The 17,421-nt window shown below is 43.2% G+C and overlaps 1 protein-coding gene across 7 annotated transcripts in view; it reads right to left on the minus strand.

Moving 5' to 3' along the window:
• Nucleotides 1-785: 785 nt before the first annotated feature.
• The window catches only part of SIPA1L1 (signal induced proliferation associated 1 like 1), a 367,173-nt gene continuing 350,537 nt past the window's right edge, over nt 786-17,421 (minus strand). For 6 of the 7 annotated variants that reach the window (XM_047079409.1, XM_047079407.1, XM_047079411.1 and 3 more), the window contains 4 exons: nt 5,853-5,999; nt 4,189-4,303; nt 1,825-1,909; nt 786-1,182 (listed from right to left, as the gene is read on the minus strand). In XM_047079409.1, the coding sequence (XP_046935365.1) occupies nt 1,039-1,182; nt 1,825-1,909; nt 4,189-4,303; nt 5,853-5,999 (491 nt within the window). In that variant the 3' untranslated portion in view covers nt 786-1,038. The remainder of the gene's footprint in view (nt 1,183-1,824; nt 1,910-4,188; nt 4,304-5,852; nt 6,000-17,421) is intronic. The other variant, XM_047079413.1, reaches the window with a different exon arrangement.

Here is a 17,421-nt window from a genome sequence, read left to right on the forward strand (position 1 = left end):
ATCACGGTCGTTGCTCCTAACAAGCAAGCAGGAAACATTTTGACATTCACTTTCCCTAGTTATAAACACTGGTGAAATCTGGCTTTGGAGAGGATTAATTAAGTAATTAATATGGTCATTTTTGAGGGCGCCAAAGAGCCCAATTTTGCCACATTGTCATCTTTAAACACCTCGAACAAAAGCTGTACTTTTGACCAAAATGCAAACGAGTTTTTAGTCTGGAGGAATTCTGAACCCAATGAACGTCTGGAGCCAGGAAGCCGTGGAGAGGCGGACTCCAAGCTGGTGGGACTCAGTCACACCAGACAAAAAGGGGTCCAGCTCCGAGAAGCACACACCTGGGCCCATCTGCCTGGGGAAAGGAAGCAGGGGAGGAGTTACGTCACAATGCGGACAGGAAGGGGGCGTGGCCCGAGGCACGAGCCCGGTCTCTGGTGCACCTGGCGGTAACCCTGACCTGCCCACAGCTGCTAAGATAGGGACAAGGGCACTAGCTCATGCACAGGCCATTCAAGGGAGGCAGGCGTTTTCTTAAAGCACCTTCCTCCCCGGACGTTTTAGGAACAGAGGTAAGGAAATCCCCCTCCCTAAACAAACAACTTTTAAAAACTTTATTAGGAGCAATGACATTTGTCAGGATAAGGAGGGAAAGCTTGGGTTACCTGAAATAGATCAGAGCTAATGGAAATAGAGGCAGATGGGCCAGGACAGCCTAGGCCCACTTTTTTTTTTCTTTTTTTTAAATACATAACAGATAAAGATATTGTGCAAAAAAATAAAGACATTCACATTTTAGCAGTTAAACTTTTATTTTACTTTTTAAAATTTTTATTTACTTTTTCGTTTTTCTTTTCTACAAAAGGCAGATAATGATTGTTGATCTGCAATCGTGTTGTGCACTCCCCGAGAGGGGCCGGAGTAGGAGGCCGGGGAGGAGGGGTGGGGAGGCAGAGAATGCTTTCAGTGTCACGGCTAGGGACTGCCAAACCTCACCGGAGAGCACCCCCGTGCCCCCCGCTCCTGTCCCCTCAGCCTGCCCTAGCTCATGTCTATGGTGTTGAAGACCCACTCGGTGAACTTCTTGAGCTTGTCTGAGGCGTTCTGGGACTCCTCCTGCAGCCTCAGGTTGTCCTCCCGCAGGTGCTGGACCTCCGCCTGGAGGTGGGCTTTGTCTTCTTTTTCCTGGGAGGGAGGGGAGAGGAGATAAGGGCTGGGAGGGGTGGCCAGGGATCTGTCTGTACCCTTCACCCACTTCTGTTCTTTATCCTAAACATCTGCTAACAACGTGTGAACGTGGCCTGGTACTAGACTCGCTCAAACCAGGGGACAGGTCTTCTGGAGACTCCCCACGGTTGGTTTCGGAAAGCCAACACATTCATGGGTCCTTGAGCATCTTCAAGAAGGACCATCTTAACTTTTGGACTATTGTTTTGGTGGCTGTTGGCTTAACTCAGTGAAAGCCACTCGAGCAACAAAACAACAATTCTTCTTGTGTGAAGAAGGGGTGTGAAAGCCCGGATTAACTATGAAGACGTGTGGGTCTGGGCTACTGACCCCTGAGACGAGGAGTGGGGAGGCCGAGAGAGGGCTCGGTGGGGCTGGCGGGGGTTCGGGGGCTTTCACAATTGTTCTGCATGTGTGACAACGAAGGCCCTTCTTGCGCAGTGTGAGTCAGTGGGAACCGGGCTCCAGGTGGCCTGCGGAACATGTGTCCCGAGGAAACAGGGACAGACGGTCCACGTGGTCAGTCCACGGACACTACTTAAGAAGGGCGTTTGTTCAAGCACAATTTGCACGGACCAGGCACTTTGAGAATGTGTTTACCTTCTTCAAGTCTTCCCGGAGCATCTTCAGCATACCTTCCAGCTGGTCCACTTTGGACGCCAGAGTGGGAGAGGAATCCTTACTGCTGGGGGCAAGAGACAAAAGATGGGTGTCAGGAGAAACCTCTGTGGCTGGGTTTGTTTGGCCCTTTTTTAGTGAGGCTGCTGTATTTTTTTTTTTTATGTCAGATTACTCAGTACGGTGACCCAATGTGCGTTTTCACTTTAAAAAGGAAAAGGTAATCTTAACAAAAGGTAATACAAGGGTGAATGCAGCCAATCATTAGCTTCCTTTGTTACAGACGCTGTCACTTCATGACAAGAGAATACAAGAATACGGGACAGAAAGTGAGAACGGGCTCTGGCAGAGGGAAAGGCACTTTCTGGCAGACACAGCCGTCAAGCAGTGCGGTGCTCCCTGCTCTCTCCAGCGGCTTTGAGGAGAAGAGAGCCACTCCTCTGTGTGCAGAGGGGCTGATGTCAGCTCTGCCTCGGGGCAACCAGGATAGCTAGGTCTCTGGTTCCCCGTAAAACAGTCTGTGGTTACTCATCCGGCTGCAGCTAAGGTATCGTGCTCTTGTCTTGAAAGCTTGTCTAAATATCTTAAAATAGTTAAAAAATAAGACCACAGGTTTCAAAAGCTTGTCAGTCCAACCTTAATGTCTCCTTGGCTATTGTGATGAGCAAACAAGGCCTGCAATTTTCTTTCTCCCAATTTACCTAAGTGCTATAGCAATGCCAGGCCAGTGGGGCACCAAAAAAACAAACAAACAAAAAAAACACCCGTTAGAGGATGAGACAGCCAGGCAAAGGCTGAAGACCCTTGTCAACTGTTCTTCGTCCAACTCCTGTCTACCTGAACTCAAGCTGTGGAAAGTTCCCGTGAGTTCCAGCCAGATACGCCACCTCAGAGTCACACAAACAAGAATCTAGAGCCTTCCGCTGGGATTACACGTGGCTACCACTTCGCAGAGGTCAAAAGGGAAGGTACAGACAGACCGAAGTTTTGGAATCCAGAAAAGGCAGTCTCGAACTGTGTTGATGTCTTTGGCTAATTCTAGACCTAATTCTAGATCTACAAGCCCAAAAGGCAAAACTCACAGTGCAACAAATGAAATGATAAGAATCTGCAAACTTTTAAGATGGGGGACGACCAGTTCAAACCCTTAGCAGCCTATCTTGACTTGCGAAGGTTTGCAAAGTGAATTTTGTGTCTGTGTACGCCTTGAGTTTTAAGAACACATTTAACTTCATTTATTTGTTCACTGAACAAAAAGAAAAGTGCCAACCATCACCCTCATCTTATGATTCCACAAAGATTTAAGAACTAGTTGGCTCAGTAATCCTTAGGAAGATGGACTTGTTCATTCAGACTTCTCCCTGTTGGAGGAGGCCCCACCCTCGGTGGGTTTTTTCCTTAAAGTTCTCAACGGCCAAGCTAACTGCAGCCCTCCCACCAGAGACACCTCTATGATAGGAGTGAACGCGGCCTCCATTATACTTCTGACCAACAACACATTCCTCCTCTTCTCTCTTCTGAAGGGCATTTCCTTGCACACTTGCTCCGAGGAGTCTTCAGGAACAGGTCCCACAGGCTGTCTGGATAACCTATGCCGACCTCACTTTTCCTATTGTCTGTTTCTGACCAAGTTTTAGAGATACCTGGATTCTTAACTGCCCTCAAGAGGTTTTAAAGGGAGATTCAAATTGATGAAATTATTCTGTGTCAAGGAGCGCCTACTGCGTGTACCATGGCAGCCCATGGGCTGCTTTAATATCCATAATATGACACATACATATCCAACATCCTCACCGCTTGAAACACAGGGAAAATGGAAGTCTGCCTCTACATAGTTAAAACCGAAGTCAAAATCCCAGCTCCTAACTCTTAAGAAAACCCTCAAGGCCTCAGTCATTGCTTGCCTTTCATTCTGTATCTGATCTCTCTTACCCACCCTGGGGACCCAGACCTAATGTAGCTCTGAAGCTGCCCCCTGGGGCCTGCAAAGATCGCGCCATGTTCCCGAGCATGACCAACTGAGAGCAGAGGGACAGATTCCAAAACCAGGCTCAAGGCTACAAGGCAAGTGATTTTTCTTACCTTACCTGATAAGCCCCGAGGGCATACGTGTATCACAATGTCAAATAATGATGACTATTCATGATTCTAAGTCACCAAGAACAGTTTAATCATGTTTACAGTACTTAGTTACAAAGCGTTCTAAAATGTGATGAGCCTGGCCCTGTGCTGCTGAGCTTTGAGCAGCTAATCCACGTGGCCTCCGTCTCCTCTTCCCCACACTTGCTGTCACTAGAGGAGGCGACACACGGTGCAGGGCGGTGGCCTCACCACTGGGTAACCGACCTGCTGTAAGACTTCATCTGGGCCAGTGCCTGCTCCTCCAGCTGGTCACTGTTGGACGCGGCACTCAAGGGGCGGTGGTTTTCATCAGCAGCAGCAAAGAAGGAGGCTCTCTGGACTGGAAGGGAGAGAAGAAGCCATTCAGGATGTTAGAGCCACATCCTAGGTCCTATCTCTCAAACGTCAACAGCTGGCCTACACCGAGGGTCAGATCTGAACAGTGTGTGCAGAGGCCTCCGAAACCTAGCTCCTGACCCGTGTAGGAAAAAATTACTGTTGAAGCAGTAAGAGGACAGTAGCGTTGTCAGTTCTCTTTGAAAAATACTTGTGAATCGATTTGTAGTCCTCCTTTCATTACTCATCAAAGTAGCATTCTATGAAATGTTTCCCTGGAAACGGGCATTGTGCCAAATTTCCAGACCAAGGCTTTCCACCGGGTGAGGATATAAAATGCACTTCTAGAAATGTTTTCCACAAGATAGCTGGCTATCTCCGTTGGCTTCAGCCAAAGTCCAACCATACGTATTCCAAAATATACCAAACCAAAAACGAGCCAAGAAAACGAAATCAGTTTGAAAAACCTCTCGTTAAAAACTCAAAACTGAGGGGCGCCTGGGTGGCGCAGTCGGTTAAGCGTCCGACTTCAGCCAGGTCACGATCTCGCGGTCCGTGAGTTCGAGCCCCGCGTCGGGCTCTGGGCTGATGGCTCAGAGCCTGGAGCCTGTTTCCGATTCTGTGTCTCCCTCTCTCTCTGCCCCTCCCCCGTTCATGCTCTGTCTCTCTCTGTCCCAAAAATAAATAAACGTTGAAAAAAAAAAAATTAAAAAAAAAAAAAACTCAAAACTGCTTCCATCTTAGATAAAAGAGTGACCAACAAATCGAAAGTTAAAATCAAGACAGTACTGGGGAAGTACCATCAGCTAACATGGGGACAGATGCCCTGTGGACTCCGCCATGGTGGCCGGACTTCTGAATTCTGTGGCCTAATCCATTTCTCCTGAAAACTCTAGCTTGACTGAATAGCTACATTCAATTCTTCAAGCAAGAGCAAGACAAGCCCCAAACCATTCATCTGCTATCACCGTTTTTTAAAGAGTATTTCCAGAGAGTTTACATTGATGAACATAGAGTGAAGTCAGTCTATTCAAAACAGGTATTTGACAATTTTTGTCCACATACACAGCATTACATTTAGTCACGGGAAATGTGCTACCAGAGTCCGGAGAGGTGAACAAGGAGCACAAAGAGACTGGGGCCAGCCAAGTGGACCAAGCATCCTAACAGATCCAACCACGCACTTTGCAATGATGTCTTTATGATGCGGTGAAAGACTCTCTCTGGACGTGTGATCTCTTCAGTCAAGTGACAGCTGGGATTCCCCCCACACCCTGCCCTCCCCACGCATGGGCAGGTGAGGCACAATGCTGTGAATTCCTCTGTGGAGGAGATGGCAGGCTCCACCTGTTTAAATCACGCAACGTGTGCCCCTACCGAGTACTCGGTAACTGTGGGTTCAACTGTTTCTGGCTCTGCCGGTCAAGTCCATGTGCTGTCGGGGTGTTGGAGGAAACCGAGCGGACAGGGACGGACCGGAGCCTCGCACCGCCCAAACCCCAGGGTGGCCCTGCCGGTCCTGTGCTGTCCTGTTTGGTCTGCAGCAGACTCACCCTCATAGGCCTTCGCAGCGTCCACCAGGTTGGACCAATCCAAATCCGCAGCAGCATCGGGCAGGGGCATCAGGCCAGGGTCGGGCATGGGTGGCCTTCGAGTCTCCTGGACGTCAGTGAGGGAGCTGTCCGAGGCTGAGAACTCTCCTACAGGAAGAGAAGAAAGATCAGATACTTCTCATGCCCACACGAGAACCGCTCAAGGTCTCACCCAGTTCCTGTTACCACAGCAGATTTCTAACTCAGTTGTCTGGAATCTGTTTCTAATCCAGCAGGCCACGAGGGGCTGTCCTAAAGCTGATGTGAACCAGGAACTGGCTTCTTCCAGTCTTAACTCATTTTTCAATAACCTCCCTCTACCTCATTTCTAGTAGCGTGAGACACAGAAAAGTTAGTTTTGCACCCAGGCAACATGTCTGCTTTTGTGGAAGCTGTCTGTCTACAGTGGGGCCCAGGGTGGCTCCAGTGTCTTGCTTTTTTTCAGTCAAGGATTCAGGCTAGGATGCTGAAGTGTGGTTTGACAGACAACTGGGGTTTGAAGCCAGACCAGGAAGCTTGTTGGTATCTGTTCCAGGGGATAGTAGGGTCGTTCTCACTGGACTGGGACCCAGACTCTGACCCACCTGCCTGTGGACCCCCTGCACCCCTGGGGCAGGAGAGACAGACTTCTCCCCAGACCCCGCTGACCCTGTACCCTGGGGATGTGTCTGCAGGGCGGTGTGAGCACCGAAACAGATGATGTGAGGGTGCTCGATTATCCAGATGGGAGTTCCTACAAGAAGGGGATGTTAGGATTGGTGCTGGCCTTCTTCCCCTTCCCAAAGGCACAAGGAGCTACTCTTGGGACTGGTTTGGGATCACAGCAGTGCCACAGCCTGAGCTGCGACAGAGAGTGAGCCACCAGTAGGCTGCTAGTGCTCAAGTTCATAGGGCAGAGAACAGAGGGGGAGGGCTGCTGGGCTCATGACGTGGAAATGCTCTCAACAGGGCAGAGTGTGACTGCAGCACTAAAATCCATGCCAACGTGAGCTAAAAGCTCAGCTGAAATCACTAAGTGGCTCCAGAAATACCTGTTTACAAGGAGTTAAAAAGTTTCACCAATTATGATAGCCTGGTAAACCAGAGTATATTTAGTGCTTGTTTTCCCTTTCAAATTACATAAAGAACTGCTCTGAACTGCAGCTGCCAGTTATTAATGTGCTTAAAATTAGCAAAATTATGAGTAAATGGAAATCAACAAATACTGCCAGATATTAAACGCTTTGCTCTGTTTAAACCTGCTCCCACCAAGGGTAAGTGGGTGGAACAATTTTGTGTGTCACTCACAACCCCTCTGCCCTTTTCTCTCTGGTGCCCAAATTTCCATACGTGAAAAAGAAGTTGCTGCTTCCGCGTTGCCCAAACACATTTCAGTGACAGTCACTGAAACAAGGGCTGAGGGATCAGCCCAACAAGGCTTGCTCCATTCTGGACAGGGGGGCACACTGGGCTGCTGGCTGACTTTCAGGAAAGTGAGAAGACATGGCTTCCTTGGCTGGACAATGACTGTGGGTGTGATTTCCAGGTCGCTTAGAACGGAAGCCTCTAGAAGACAGGGTCTCCTTTGACACGACCCACGCAGACACGCCTTCACAAAGGGTTTGTCACAGGAGCAACGGAATTCAGGGAAGAGGAACACCAATGCGGAGGCACAAGGGGAGAAAAGGGTAGGGCCTATTTGGTCACCACCAGGAGGTTTTTTTTTTTTTCTTCTAGAGTCTAGATGGTAAGAAGTGGTCATTTCGTGTGTCAACTGGTTCATTGGAGGGTGACCTCGTGGAGAAAAGAGAAGCCAGACAGGGGAGAGGAAGCAGCTGGAATCTGAGAGAAGCTGGCATGATCCCTGAGTGATGTCTGCCATCGGCAAGAAGGGGACCGTAGAGGGGAGCAGGGAGAAAGCAAACGAGGCAAGCAGGAGAGTCAAAGAAAACACTGCTCCAAAGAAGTAGCAAAGAAAGGAAGAGAAAGGTGAGTACAAATGGAGGCAGAATGTGAAATAAGGGCAGACAGGCATAATAAACAAGCAGGACCAGAGGTTCTATAATAGGCATCTGCTGGGCTGGGTCACAGTGGGGAGGGTGGGTGCAGAACCCTGGAATATAGGTGGATAGAGAGAGGAGAAAGGAAAAGAACAAATTTAAACCCATAGTCCCAGAATACGGCCTTTAATAAAATTGGGATCTAGTTAGGTCACAGAGCAAACAAGGTATTTATGAACCAAAGGCAAGAACATGGAGGTGCCTGGCATCAATACTATGCCTTTCCCTAAGCTAGTACTTGTCTGCTCACCAAATGAATGAACTGACAATGACTGGTGGACACCACAGGCAATACCCTCACAGTCAAGGAAAGATAGAACAATGGAAAGTCTGGGTTCATATGGTAGCTGGAGGGAGCCAGTGGATACAAGTCTCTAAAAAATAATTTAATGTTAGCCAAATCTATCCAATCATAGTAAGCAGCTGGGAAGTTTGGTAAAAATATAATGCCAAAACTATACCTGTGTATTAAAATTGAAATTCAGCAGGTCTTGGGTAAGGTCTGGAAATCTTACCAAGCATGCCAGGAGGAGGTTTTTAGATGCATCTGGAGTCTCAGTTTTTATGGCTGCCACCCAGGGGATGCCCCTTGCTCACCTGGCTCTGGTGGCTGCAAGGGGGGGGGGGGGTGGGGAGGGCTTCGTTCCTGGGTCCTATGGGATTTAAACAATTGGAGGGACAGTTCTTGACAGGCTACCACCAGCAGGGCACTGCACAGAGAGCAGACCAAAACAACTGCTAGTCTTCCTGTGACAGAGGCTTATTTGCTTGTTCTGGAGCTTTGGCCTAGGGGCAGGCTTCAGGTTTGGCACACAGCTAGGGGCCCACAGAGGTGCTCACAGGGCACAGAGGCCAGTGGATGCGATCTTTGTGCTTGCCCTCTGCTTTCCTCCGGCCTGCTGTTCTCAGAAATGAACTTATACACTCATCTAGTGTGCTGATTTTTATGACTGGCCATCCAAGGTGACACTATGAAATCGCCTGGCTCTGGCGGCCAGTGGGGCTTACACTTGTGGTCCCACAGGACTGTTTAGATTTGTATACTTGCTGCCAGAGTGTCTGGTTTACAATCAGTCTAAGTCTAGCTGCTGAGATCCTTCCCTTTGGGGACACTGGTCTTGGCACACCCCCAACTACTGAGATCCATTAAAAATAAAATGGGCCCTTTGGACAATCACAAAGGTTTGAGAGACAAGAGTGAGCTAGGGCAGGGTTGAACAGCAAGGTTCATCTCCCACATGAGGCCACTCCTTTAAGACTGGGAGAGGCAGCTGTCTTATCTAATACATAGACCAACACAAGGAGTCCAGACAAAGGAGGAAACAGAGGAATATGTAACAAACAAAAGAACAAGATAAAATCATAGGAAAAGTCCTTAATGAAATGGACCTAAGTAACCTGCCTGACAAAGAGTTCAAGGTAACAGTCATAAAGATGCTCACTGAACTTGGGAGAAGAATGGATGCACACAGTGATAACTTCAACAAAAAGAAAATACAAGAAAATATTAAATAGAAGTTACAGAGCTTCAGGATACAATAACTGAACTGAAAATTATACTAAAGAGGTTCAACAGCAGATTAGATGAAGCAGAAGAAAGGATCAGTGGATTCGAAGACAAGGCAATGGAACTCACCCAATCAGAGCAGCAAAAAGGAAAAAGAATGAAAAAGAGTGAAAATAGCTTAAGGGACCTATAGGGCAACATCACACAGACCAACATTTGCATTATAGGGATCCAAGGAGGAGAAGAAAGCGAAAGGGGCTGAAAAGTACCCTAACCTGGGGAAGGAAACATCCATCCAGATCCAGGAAGATCAGCGAGTTCCAGATAAGATGAACGTAAAGGGACCCACACCAAGACACATTACAATTCAAATCTCCAAAATTAGATAAGGAGAGTATCTTAAAAGCAGCAAAACAACTTGTTATGTACAAGTGAATCCCCGTTAAGACTTCAGCAGAAGCTTTTCCAGACCAGAAGGGAGTGGCATGATGTACTCAAGATGCTGAAAGAAAAAACTGCCAACCAAGAATCTTCTACCCAACTAAGTTGTCCTTCAGAATTGAAGATGGGATAAAGAGTTTTCCAGACAAACAAAAACTAAGTTCAACACAACTAGACTAGCCTTACAAGAAACATTTAAGGGACTTCTTTAAGCTGAAAAAAAAGAGTGCTAATTAGTACAAGAAAACATTCAAGTATAAATCTTACTGGAAAAGGTAAACATATAGGAAAACATACTAAACATATTAGTAAAATAATTACTTATAAGCCTAGTATGAAGGTTAAAAAACAAAATAGAAGTAACTATTTTACTGTTGGCCCTTCAACAACACAGGTTTGAACCACATGGTTCTATGTGGACTTTTTTCTATCAATATTTTGGAAAAATTTTTGGAGATTTGCAACCGTTTGAAAAACTTGCAGACAAACCACGTAGCTTAGAAATAGCAAAAAAAGTAAGGATGTCATGAATGCATAAAATATATATGTCTATTATAAAAAGTTAAAATTCATTAAAACTTGCACATACAGTACATGGCACCACTCACAGATGAGAGAAATATGAACAAAGATGTGGTATTAAATCATAATTGCACAAAATTAACTAGAGTACATACTGCATCCTACTGCAGTGATTTTGTAGCTACTTCCTGTTGCTATCGCAGGGAGGCCTGGTGTGGAACGTATATCCACTCAAAATGCAAGTGAGGCTAATCACCTCCACATGAGCAGTTCTTCTCACCGGTAAACTGGGTATCACAGTAAAAAGTGATCTCCGTTCTCATATACTTTTCATTGTGTTTAGTGCAATACCATGAACCCTGAATAACACCATGGGACCCATTCTAAGTGCTACTAGCGATGCTCAAAGTTTTCCCCAGAAGCAGAAAGACATGAAATTACACAAAAAAAGTTTAATTGCTTGATATGTATCATAGATTGAGGTCTGCTCCTGTAGCCGCCTGCCATTTTGAGCTAAATGAATCTTGCCTGAGGACCATTGTGAAAAAAGAAGAGGAGATTCATGAAGCCGATGCTGCAGCTGTGCCAGTAAGCACGAAAGCCTCGTACTTTCTGTGAAATATCTTTTTATCTCATATTCAAAATGCAGCTCTTATGTGGGTGCAGGACTGCTGATAAGAAAGGCATTCCTGCAGACACTAATAGGATTCACGAAAAAAACAAAGTCATCACGTGACAATGCAAAGCAAAAGGAAGGTGAAAGATTTGAAGCTGTAGAATTTAATGCCAGCAAAGGATCGTTTGATAATTTTAGAAAGAGGCTTGGTTTTACAAATGCTCAAGATAACCAGAGGAGCAGTTCCACCAACCAAGAGGCAGCAGACAAGTTCCCAGATGCCATTTAGAAAATCATTGAGGAGAAAGGATATCTGCCTGAATGGGATTTAATGCAGACAAAATCTCTATTCTGGCGTAAAATGCCATAAGAGACACTTATCATTTACTCCATATGAAGACAAGTGTGCAGCAGGAAGGGATAGGCTAACTCTACTATTTTGTGCAAGTGCAGTTCAGGTTAGGATCAGGACTGCCCTTATCTATAAACTCACTCACCTCTGAGCCCTGAAGGGAAGTAATACCAGCTTCCAGTCTTCTGGTTGTACCAGAAGGCCTGGACAATGAGGACTGTTTTTCTGGACTGGTTCCATTGATGCTTTGTCCATGAAGTCAGGAAGTACCTTGCCATTAAGGAACTGCCTTTTAAAGTTCTTTGATATTGGACAATGGTCCTGGCCACCCAGAACCCCACGAGTTCAATACCAAAGGGTTGGTTTACTTGCCCCCAAACACGACATCTCTAATTCAGCCTCCAGATCATGGAGTCATAAGAACCTTTAAGACTGATTACACAGTACTCTTTGAAAAGGACTGTCAACACTATGGAAGAGAACCGTGATAGAGAAAACACCATGAAATTCATGAAATCGTCATTAGAGAGGAAGCTGTGAAAACCACCAAGCCCAAAATAATAAACTCCTGTTCAAGAAAACGGTCCAGATGTTGTGCAGGACTTCACAGGATTGATGACAGAACCGACCAAGGAAATCATGAAGGAGCCTATGGACATGGGAAAAAAAGGCAGGAGGTGAAGGGTTTCAACATGTAGATCTTGGGGAAAGCCAAGAGCTAACAGACACCACACCAGAGGAATTAACAGAAGATGACTTGATGGAGAGGAGTATTTCCAAACCAGTGCCAGATGATGAGACGTAGAAGAAGCAGTGCCAGAAAACAAATTGTCACAGAACAGTTCGGATTATGCAGAAATGCTTTTGACTTCTTTTACAACAAGAACCTATGATGTGGACACTGAAAGGAAAGCTAGTGGAGGGTCATTATTGTATAGAAACATATTCAGAGAAATGAAAAAGCAAAAAAGTCAGAAATTGCAGTGTATTTCCATAGTTACACGGAACGTGTCTGCCTCCCCCACTTCTGTTGCCACCTCTGCTGGCCCTGAGACGGCATGGCTAACCCCTCGTCTTTCTCCCTCTCCTCGGCCTACTCAGTGTGAAGATGGGGTGAAGACCTTTACGATCCACTTCCGCTTCATGAATAGTAAGTAATCATCAGGCCATACAACTAATAAACTTACCTATTGTGTATGTAAGTGTTTTCATGTGAAAATCTAGTAACTGTACAGCAAGAACTGTAGGAGGTACCTGTGTGTCATCATCGTCATGGTTGAAATAGTCATCATGCAATGTGCCAGTCTCGTATGGGAGTGAACAGCTTGTCCTTACATAGGCATAAGGTGAGTGATATTTAATATAAAATAACATTTTAGTGTTCTTCCTGTTTTGTATTTTGCTTTCAAAGAATTACATTACCATAAAGTATTCCTCTCACTCGTAATTGGGAGAAAACTGCATATCAGTCTATTGGAGGTTAAGTGTTTTTTTTTTTTTTTTAATGTAACCATGTTTCTAAAACTGTGCTATACATATGACTAATACTTTATGCCATAAAACTTTTATAGCAATTCATTCATTAGTGTATATGCTAGGCTATCGTATCAATTCCACTAGGCTACCATAGAGCAATCGTATTGCTGCTGCTTCATCATCAGTGCATAAATATTATCCTTGTAAATAAATATGCATTCCTTTTCACTTTTGATGGCTAGTGTTAATAATACGTGTGACATCTACAGTGTTTTGTATCATGAGACAAAGTTGGTGTAGGTACTGACCAATGATTAATCATGCAAGCAAACAAGGTGGACTTACAGTACAGTACTGTAAATGTACCTTCTCTTATAGTTTTCAATATTTTCTTTAGTTTTATTGTAAGAATACAGTATATAATACATACAAAATATTTACAAATGACTATGTTATTGGTAAGGCATCCAGTCAACAGTAGGCTATTAATAGTTATATTTTGGGAAAGTGAACAGTTATACACAGATTTTTTACTGTACAGGGGGTTGATACCTCATACCCCCTTGTTGCTTAAGGGTCAACTGTAACTAATTAAGGGATAAACAAGATAAAAAAGGTGTAAACTGTGACATCAAAAACAAATTGTTGGGGCGCCTGGGTGGCTCAGTCGGTTGAGCGTCCGACTTCAGCTCAGGTCACGATCTCGCGGTCCGTGAGTTCGAGCCCTGCATCAGGCTCTGGGCTGATGGCTCAGAGCCTGGAGCCTGCTTCTGATTCTGTGTCTCCCTCTCTCTGCCCCTCCCCCATTCATGCTCTTTCTCTGTCTCAAAAATAAATAAACGTTAAAAAAAAAATTAAAAAAAAAAAAACATTGTTGGGGGGGGTTGTAAAAATGTAGAACTTTAGAATACTTTAAAACGTAAGTTGTTATGAACCAAAAGTAAAGTGTTATAAGTTGTTATATGAAAACCTCATGGTAACCACAAAGTAAAAACCTAACAATAGGTAATGCAAAAAATAAAGGGAAAAGAATTGTAGCACACCACTACAGAAAGTCATTAAACCACAAAGGAAGAGAGCTGAAGAAGAAAGGAACACAGAGGAACTACAAAACAGTAAAAAGTGTATTAGCTATCAATAATTACTTTAAATGTAAATGGACCATATTCTCCAATTAGAAGATACAGGGTGACTGTATAAAAAAAAAAAACAACCCCTCTATATACTTCTGTATATGTCTATATACTTCTTACTTCAGAAATAAGGACTCACACAGACTGAAAGTTAAGGAATGACAACAGATATTCCATGCAAATGGAAACCAAAGGAAAACTGGTATAGTTATCCTGCTATCAGACAAAAAAGACTTAAAACAAAGACACATAAGGATAAAGGGGCCAATCTAATAAGAGGATGTAACATTTGTATATATTTATGCACCTAACATAGGAGTACCTAAATACATGAAACAAATATAAACAGACCTAAAATGAGAAACAGCAATTCAATAATAGGGGATATTTGCTAACCCACTTTCATCAATTGATAGATCATCTAGACAAAGTCAATTAGGAAATATCAGCCTTAAATGACACACTAGGCCAGATGGACTTAACAGCTCTATATAGAATGTAATTATTCTAAAAGAATGTAATTCTTTTCAATCACACACAGAACATTCTCCAGAATGGATCATATGTTAAGTCACTGGTCTTAATAAATTTTAGATGACTGAAATTAAATCAAATATCGTTTCCCACTATAATGGTATGACACTAGAAATCAATTATGAGAAAAAGGAAAATTCACAAATACATGGAGACTAAATAACATGGTACTGAACAACCAATGGGTCAAAGAAGACATCACAAGAGATATCAAGAAATACTTTCAAAAGAATGAAAATGGAAATACAACATACCAAAGCTTATGGGATACAGCAAAAGCAGTTCTAAGAAGCAAGTTCATAGTGACAAATGCCTGCCTCAGGAAACATCTCAAATCAACAACCTAACTTTACAACTGAAGGGACTAGGCCCAAAGTTAGTAAAAGGAAGGCAGTAGCAGATCAGAGTGGAAATGTATGAAATAGAAACTAAAAAAAAAAAATAAAGAAACAAAATATAAAATTAACAGATCTTTAACTAGACTCACCAAGAAAAAAGAGAAGACTCAAAATCAGAAATGAAAGAAGAGACATTACAACTGATACCAGAGAAATACAGAGGATCTTAAAGAGACTACTACAAACAATTGTACACCAGCAAATTGCACAACCAAGACAAAATGCATAATCCCCATAAACACACAACCTACCAAGACTGAATCATGAAGATTATGAGACTGAGTGCTGCCTGCTATGCTAAGAAGGCATGAAGACTGAACCATGAAGAAACAGAAAATCTGAACAGACCCATTACTAGTAAAGAGATAGTTGGGAGGTTTGTGTCTACTGATTCAACCAAAAGCCCAGGAACAGAGGACTTTACTGGTGAATTCTACCAAACATTCAAAGAATTAATCCTTCTGAAGCTCTTCAAAAAAAGAAGAAGAAGAAAAAGGAACACTTCCAAACTCATTTTATGAGGCTAGCATTACCCAGATACCACAATTAGACAGGGACACCGTAAGAAAAAAAATCACAGGTCAATGTCTCTGATGAACATGGATGCAAAATTAGCAGACCGAATTCAGTGATACATTAAAAGGACCATATACTATGATCAAGGGGGATTTATCTCAGGGATGTAAGGATGGTTCAACATTCACAAATCAATGTGATATATAACATTGACAAAATGAAGGATAAAAATCGTATAATCATCTCAATAGGTGCAGAAAAGGCATCTGACAAAAATCAACATCCACTTACGATAAAAACTCTCAAAATATGGGTATAGAGGGGATGTACTTTAACATAATAAAGGCCATATATGACAAGTCCAAAGCTGACATCACACTCAATGGTGAAAAGCTGAAAGCTTTCCCTCTAAGGTCAGGAACAAGACAAGGATGCACACTCTTATCATTCTGATTCTATAAAGTATTAGAAGTCCTAGCCAGAGCATTAAACAGGAAATAAAAGACATCCAAACATGAAGTAAAATTTACTATTTGCAGATGGCATATTATATTAGAGAACCCGAAAGACTCTGCCAAGAAACTCTTAAGAATTAATAAAGGAATTCAGTAAAGTTGCAAGATACCAAATCAATTCTCAAAAATCTGTTGCATTTCTATACACTAATAACACTATATCAGAAAGAATGATTAAGAAAACAATTGTATCAAAAGGAATAAAATACCCAGGAATAACTTTAACCAAGGAGGTAAAAGACCTGTACACTCTAAGCCATTAGACATCGATGAAAGAAACTGAAGACACAAATAAACGGAAGGTATTCCATGCTCATAATATTGTTAAAATGTCCATACTACCCAAAGCAATCTACAGAGTCAATGTGCAATTCCTATCAAAATTTTAATGGCATTTTTCACAGAAGGAGAACGAGCAATCTCAAAATTGTATGTAATTACAAAAGACTCTGAACAGCCAAAGCAATCTTGGAAAAAACAAAGCCAGAGGCATCATGATCCTGGATTTCAAACTATACTACAAAGCTACAGAAATCAAAAGAGTATGGTATTGGCATAAAACAGATACATCAATGGAACAGAGAGCCCAGAAATAAACATATGCATACACGGTCAATTAGTTTATGACAAAGGGGCCAAGAATATCCAATAGGGAAAAGATGGTCTTTAATAAATGGTGCTGGGAAAACTGGACAGCCACATGCAAAAGAATGAAACCAGAGCACTATCTTAAACCAACACAAAAAAGTTAACTCATTATGGATTAAAAACTTGATTGTAAGACCTGAAGCCATAAAGCTTCCAGAATGTTTTCTTCAGTAAGCTCCCTGACATCAGTTTTGACGATGACTTTTTGGATTTGACACCAAAAGCAAAAATAAACAAGTGGACTACCTGCAAACTAAAAAGCTTGTGCACAGCAAAGAAAACCATTAACAAAATGAAAAGGCAACCTATGGAATGAGAGAAAATATTTGTAAATCATATATGATAAGGGGGTAATATCCACAATGTATAAAGAACTCTTACAACTCAAGAGCCAAAAGACAACCTGATTAAAAAATGGGCAGAGAATACGAATAGACATTTTTCCAAAGAAGACCTATCGACGGCCAACAGGTAAATGAAGAGATGCTCAACATCATTAATCATTAGGGAGATGTAAATCACAACCAAAATGAGGTATCACTTCACACCTGTTAGAATGTCTATTATCAAAAAGGGAAGATACAAGTGTTGGCAAGGGTGTAGAGAAAAAGGAATCCTAGTGCACCGTTGGTGGGAATGTAAATTGGTGCTGCCACTATGGAAAACAGTATGGAGGTTTCCTCAAAACAGAGCTACCATATGATCCAACTATCCAACTATTCCTATGATCTGGAAATTCCACTCTGGGTATGCACCTGAAGAAAATGACAACTCTAACTTGAAAAAAATATATTGTACCCCCATGTTCACTGCAGCATTATCTATAATAGCTA

The sequence above is a fragment of the Lynx rufus genome, unplaced genomic scaffold (assembly GCF_022079265.1).
Source record: "Lynx rufus isolate CCGP_SWC_20201006 ecotype Redwood Valley unplaced genomic scaffold, mLynRuf1.p SCAF_17, whole genome shotgun sequence".
In the NCBI taxonomy this organism is placed as follows: domain Eukaryota; kingdom Metazoa; phylum Chordata; class Mammalia; order Carnivora; family Felidae; genus Lynx; species Lynx rufus.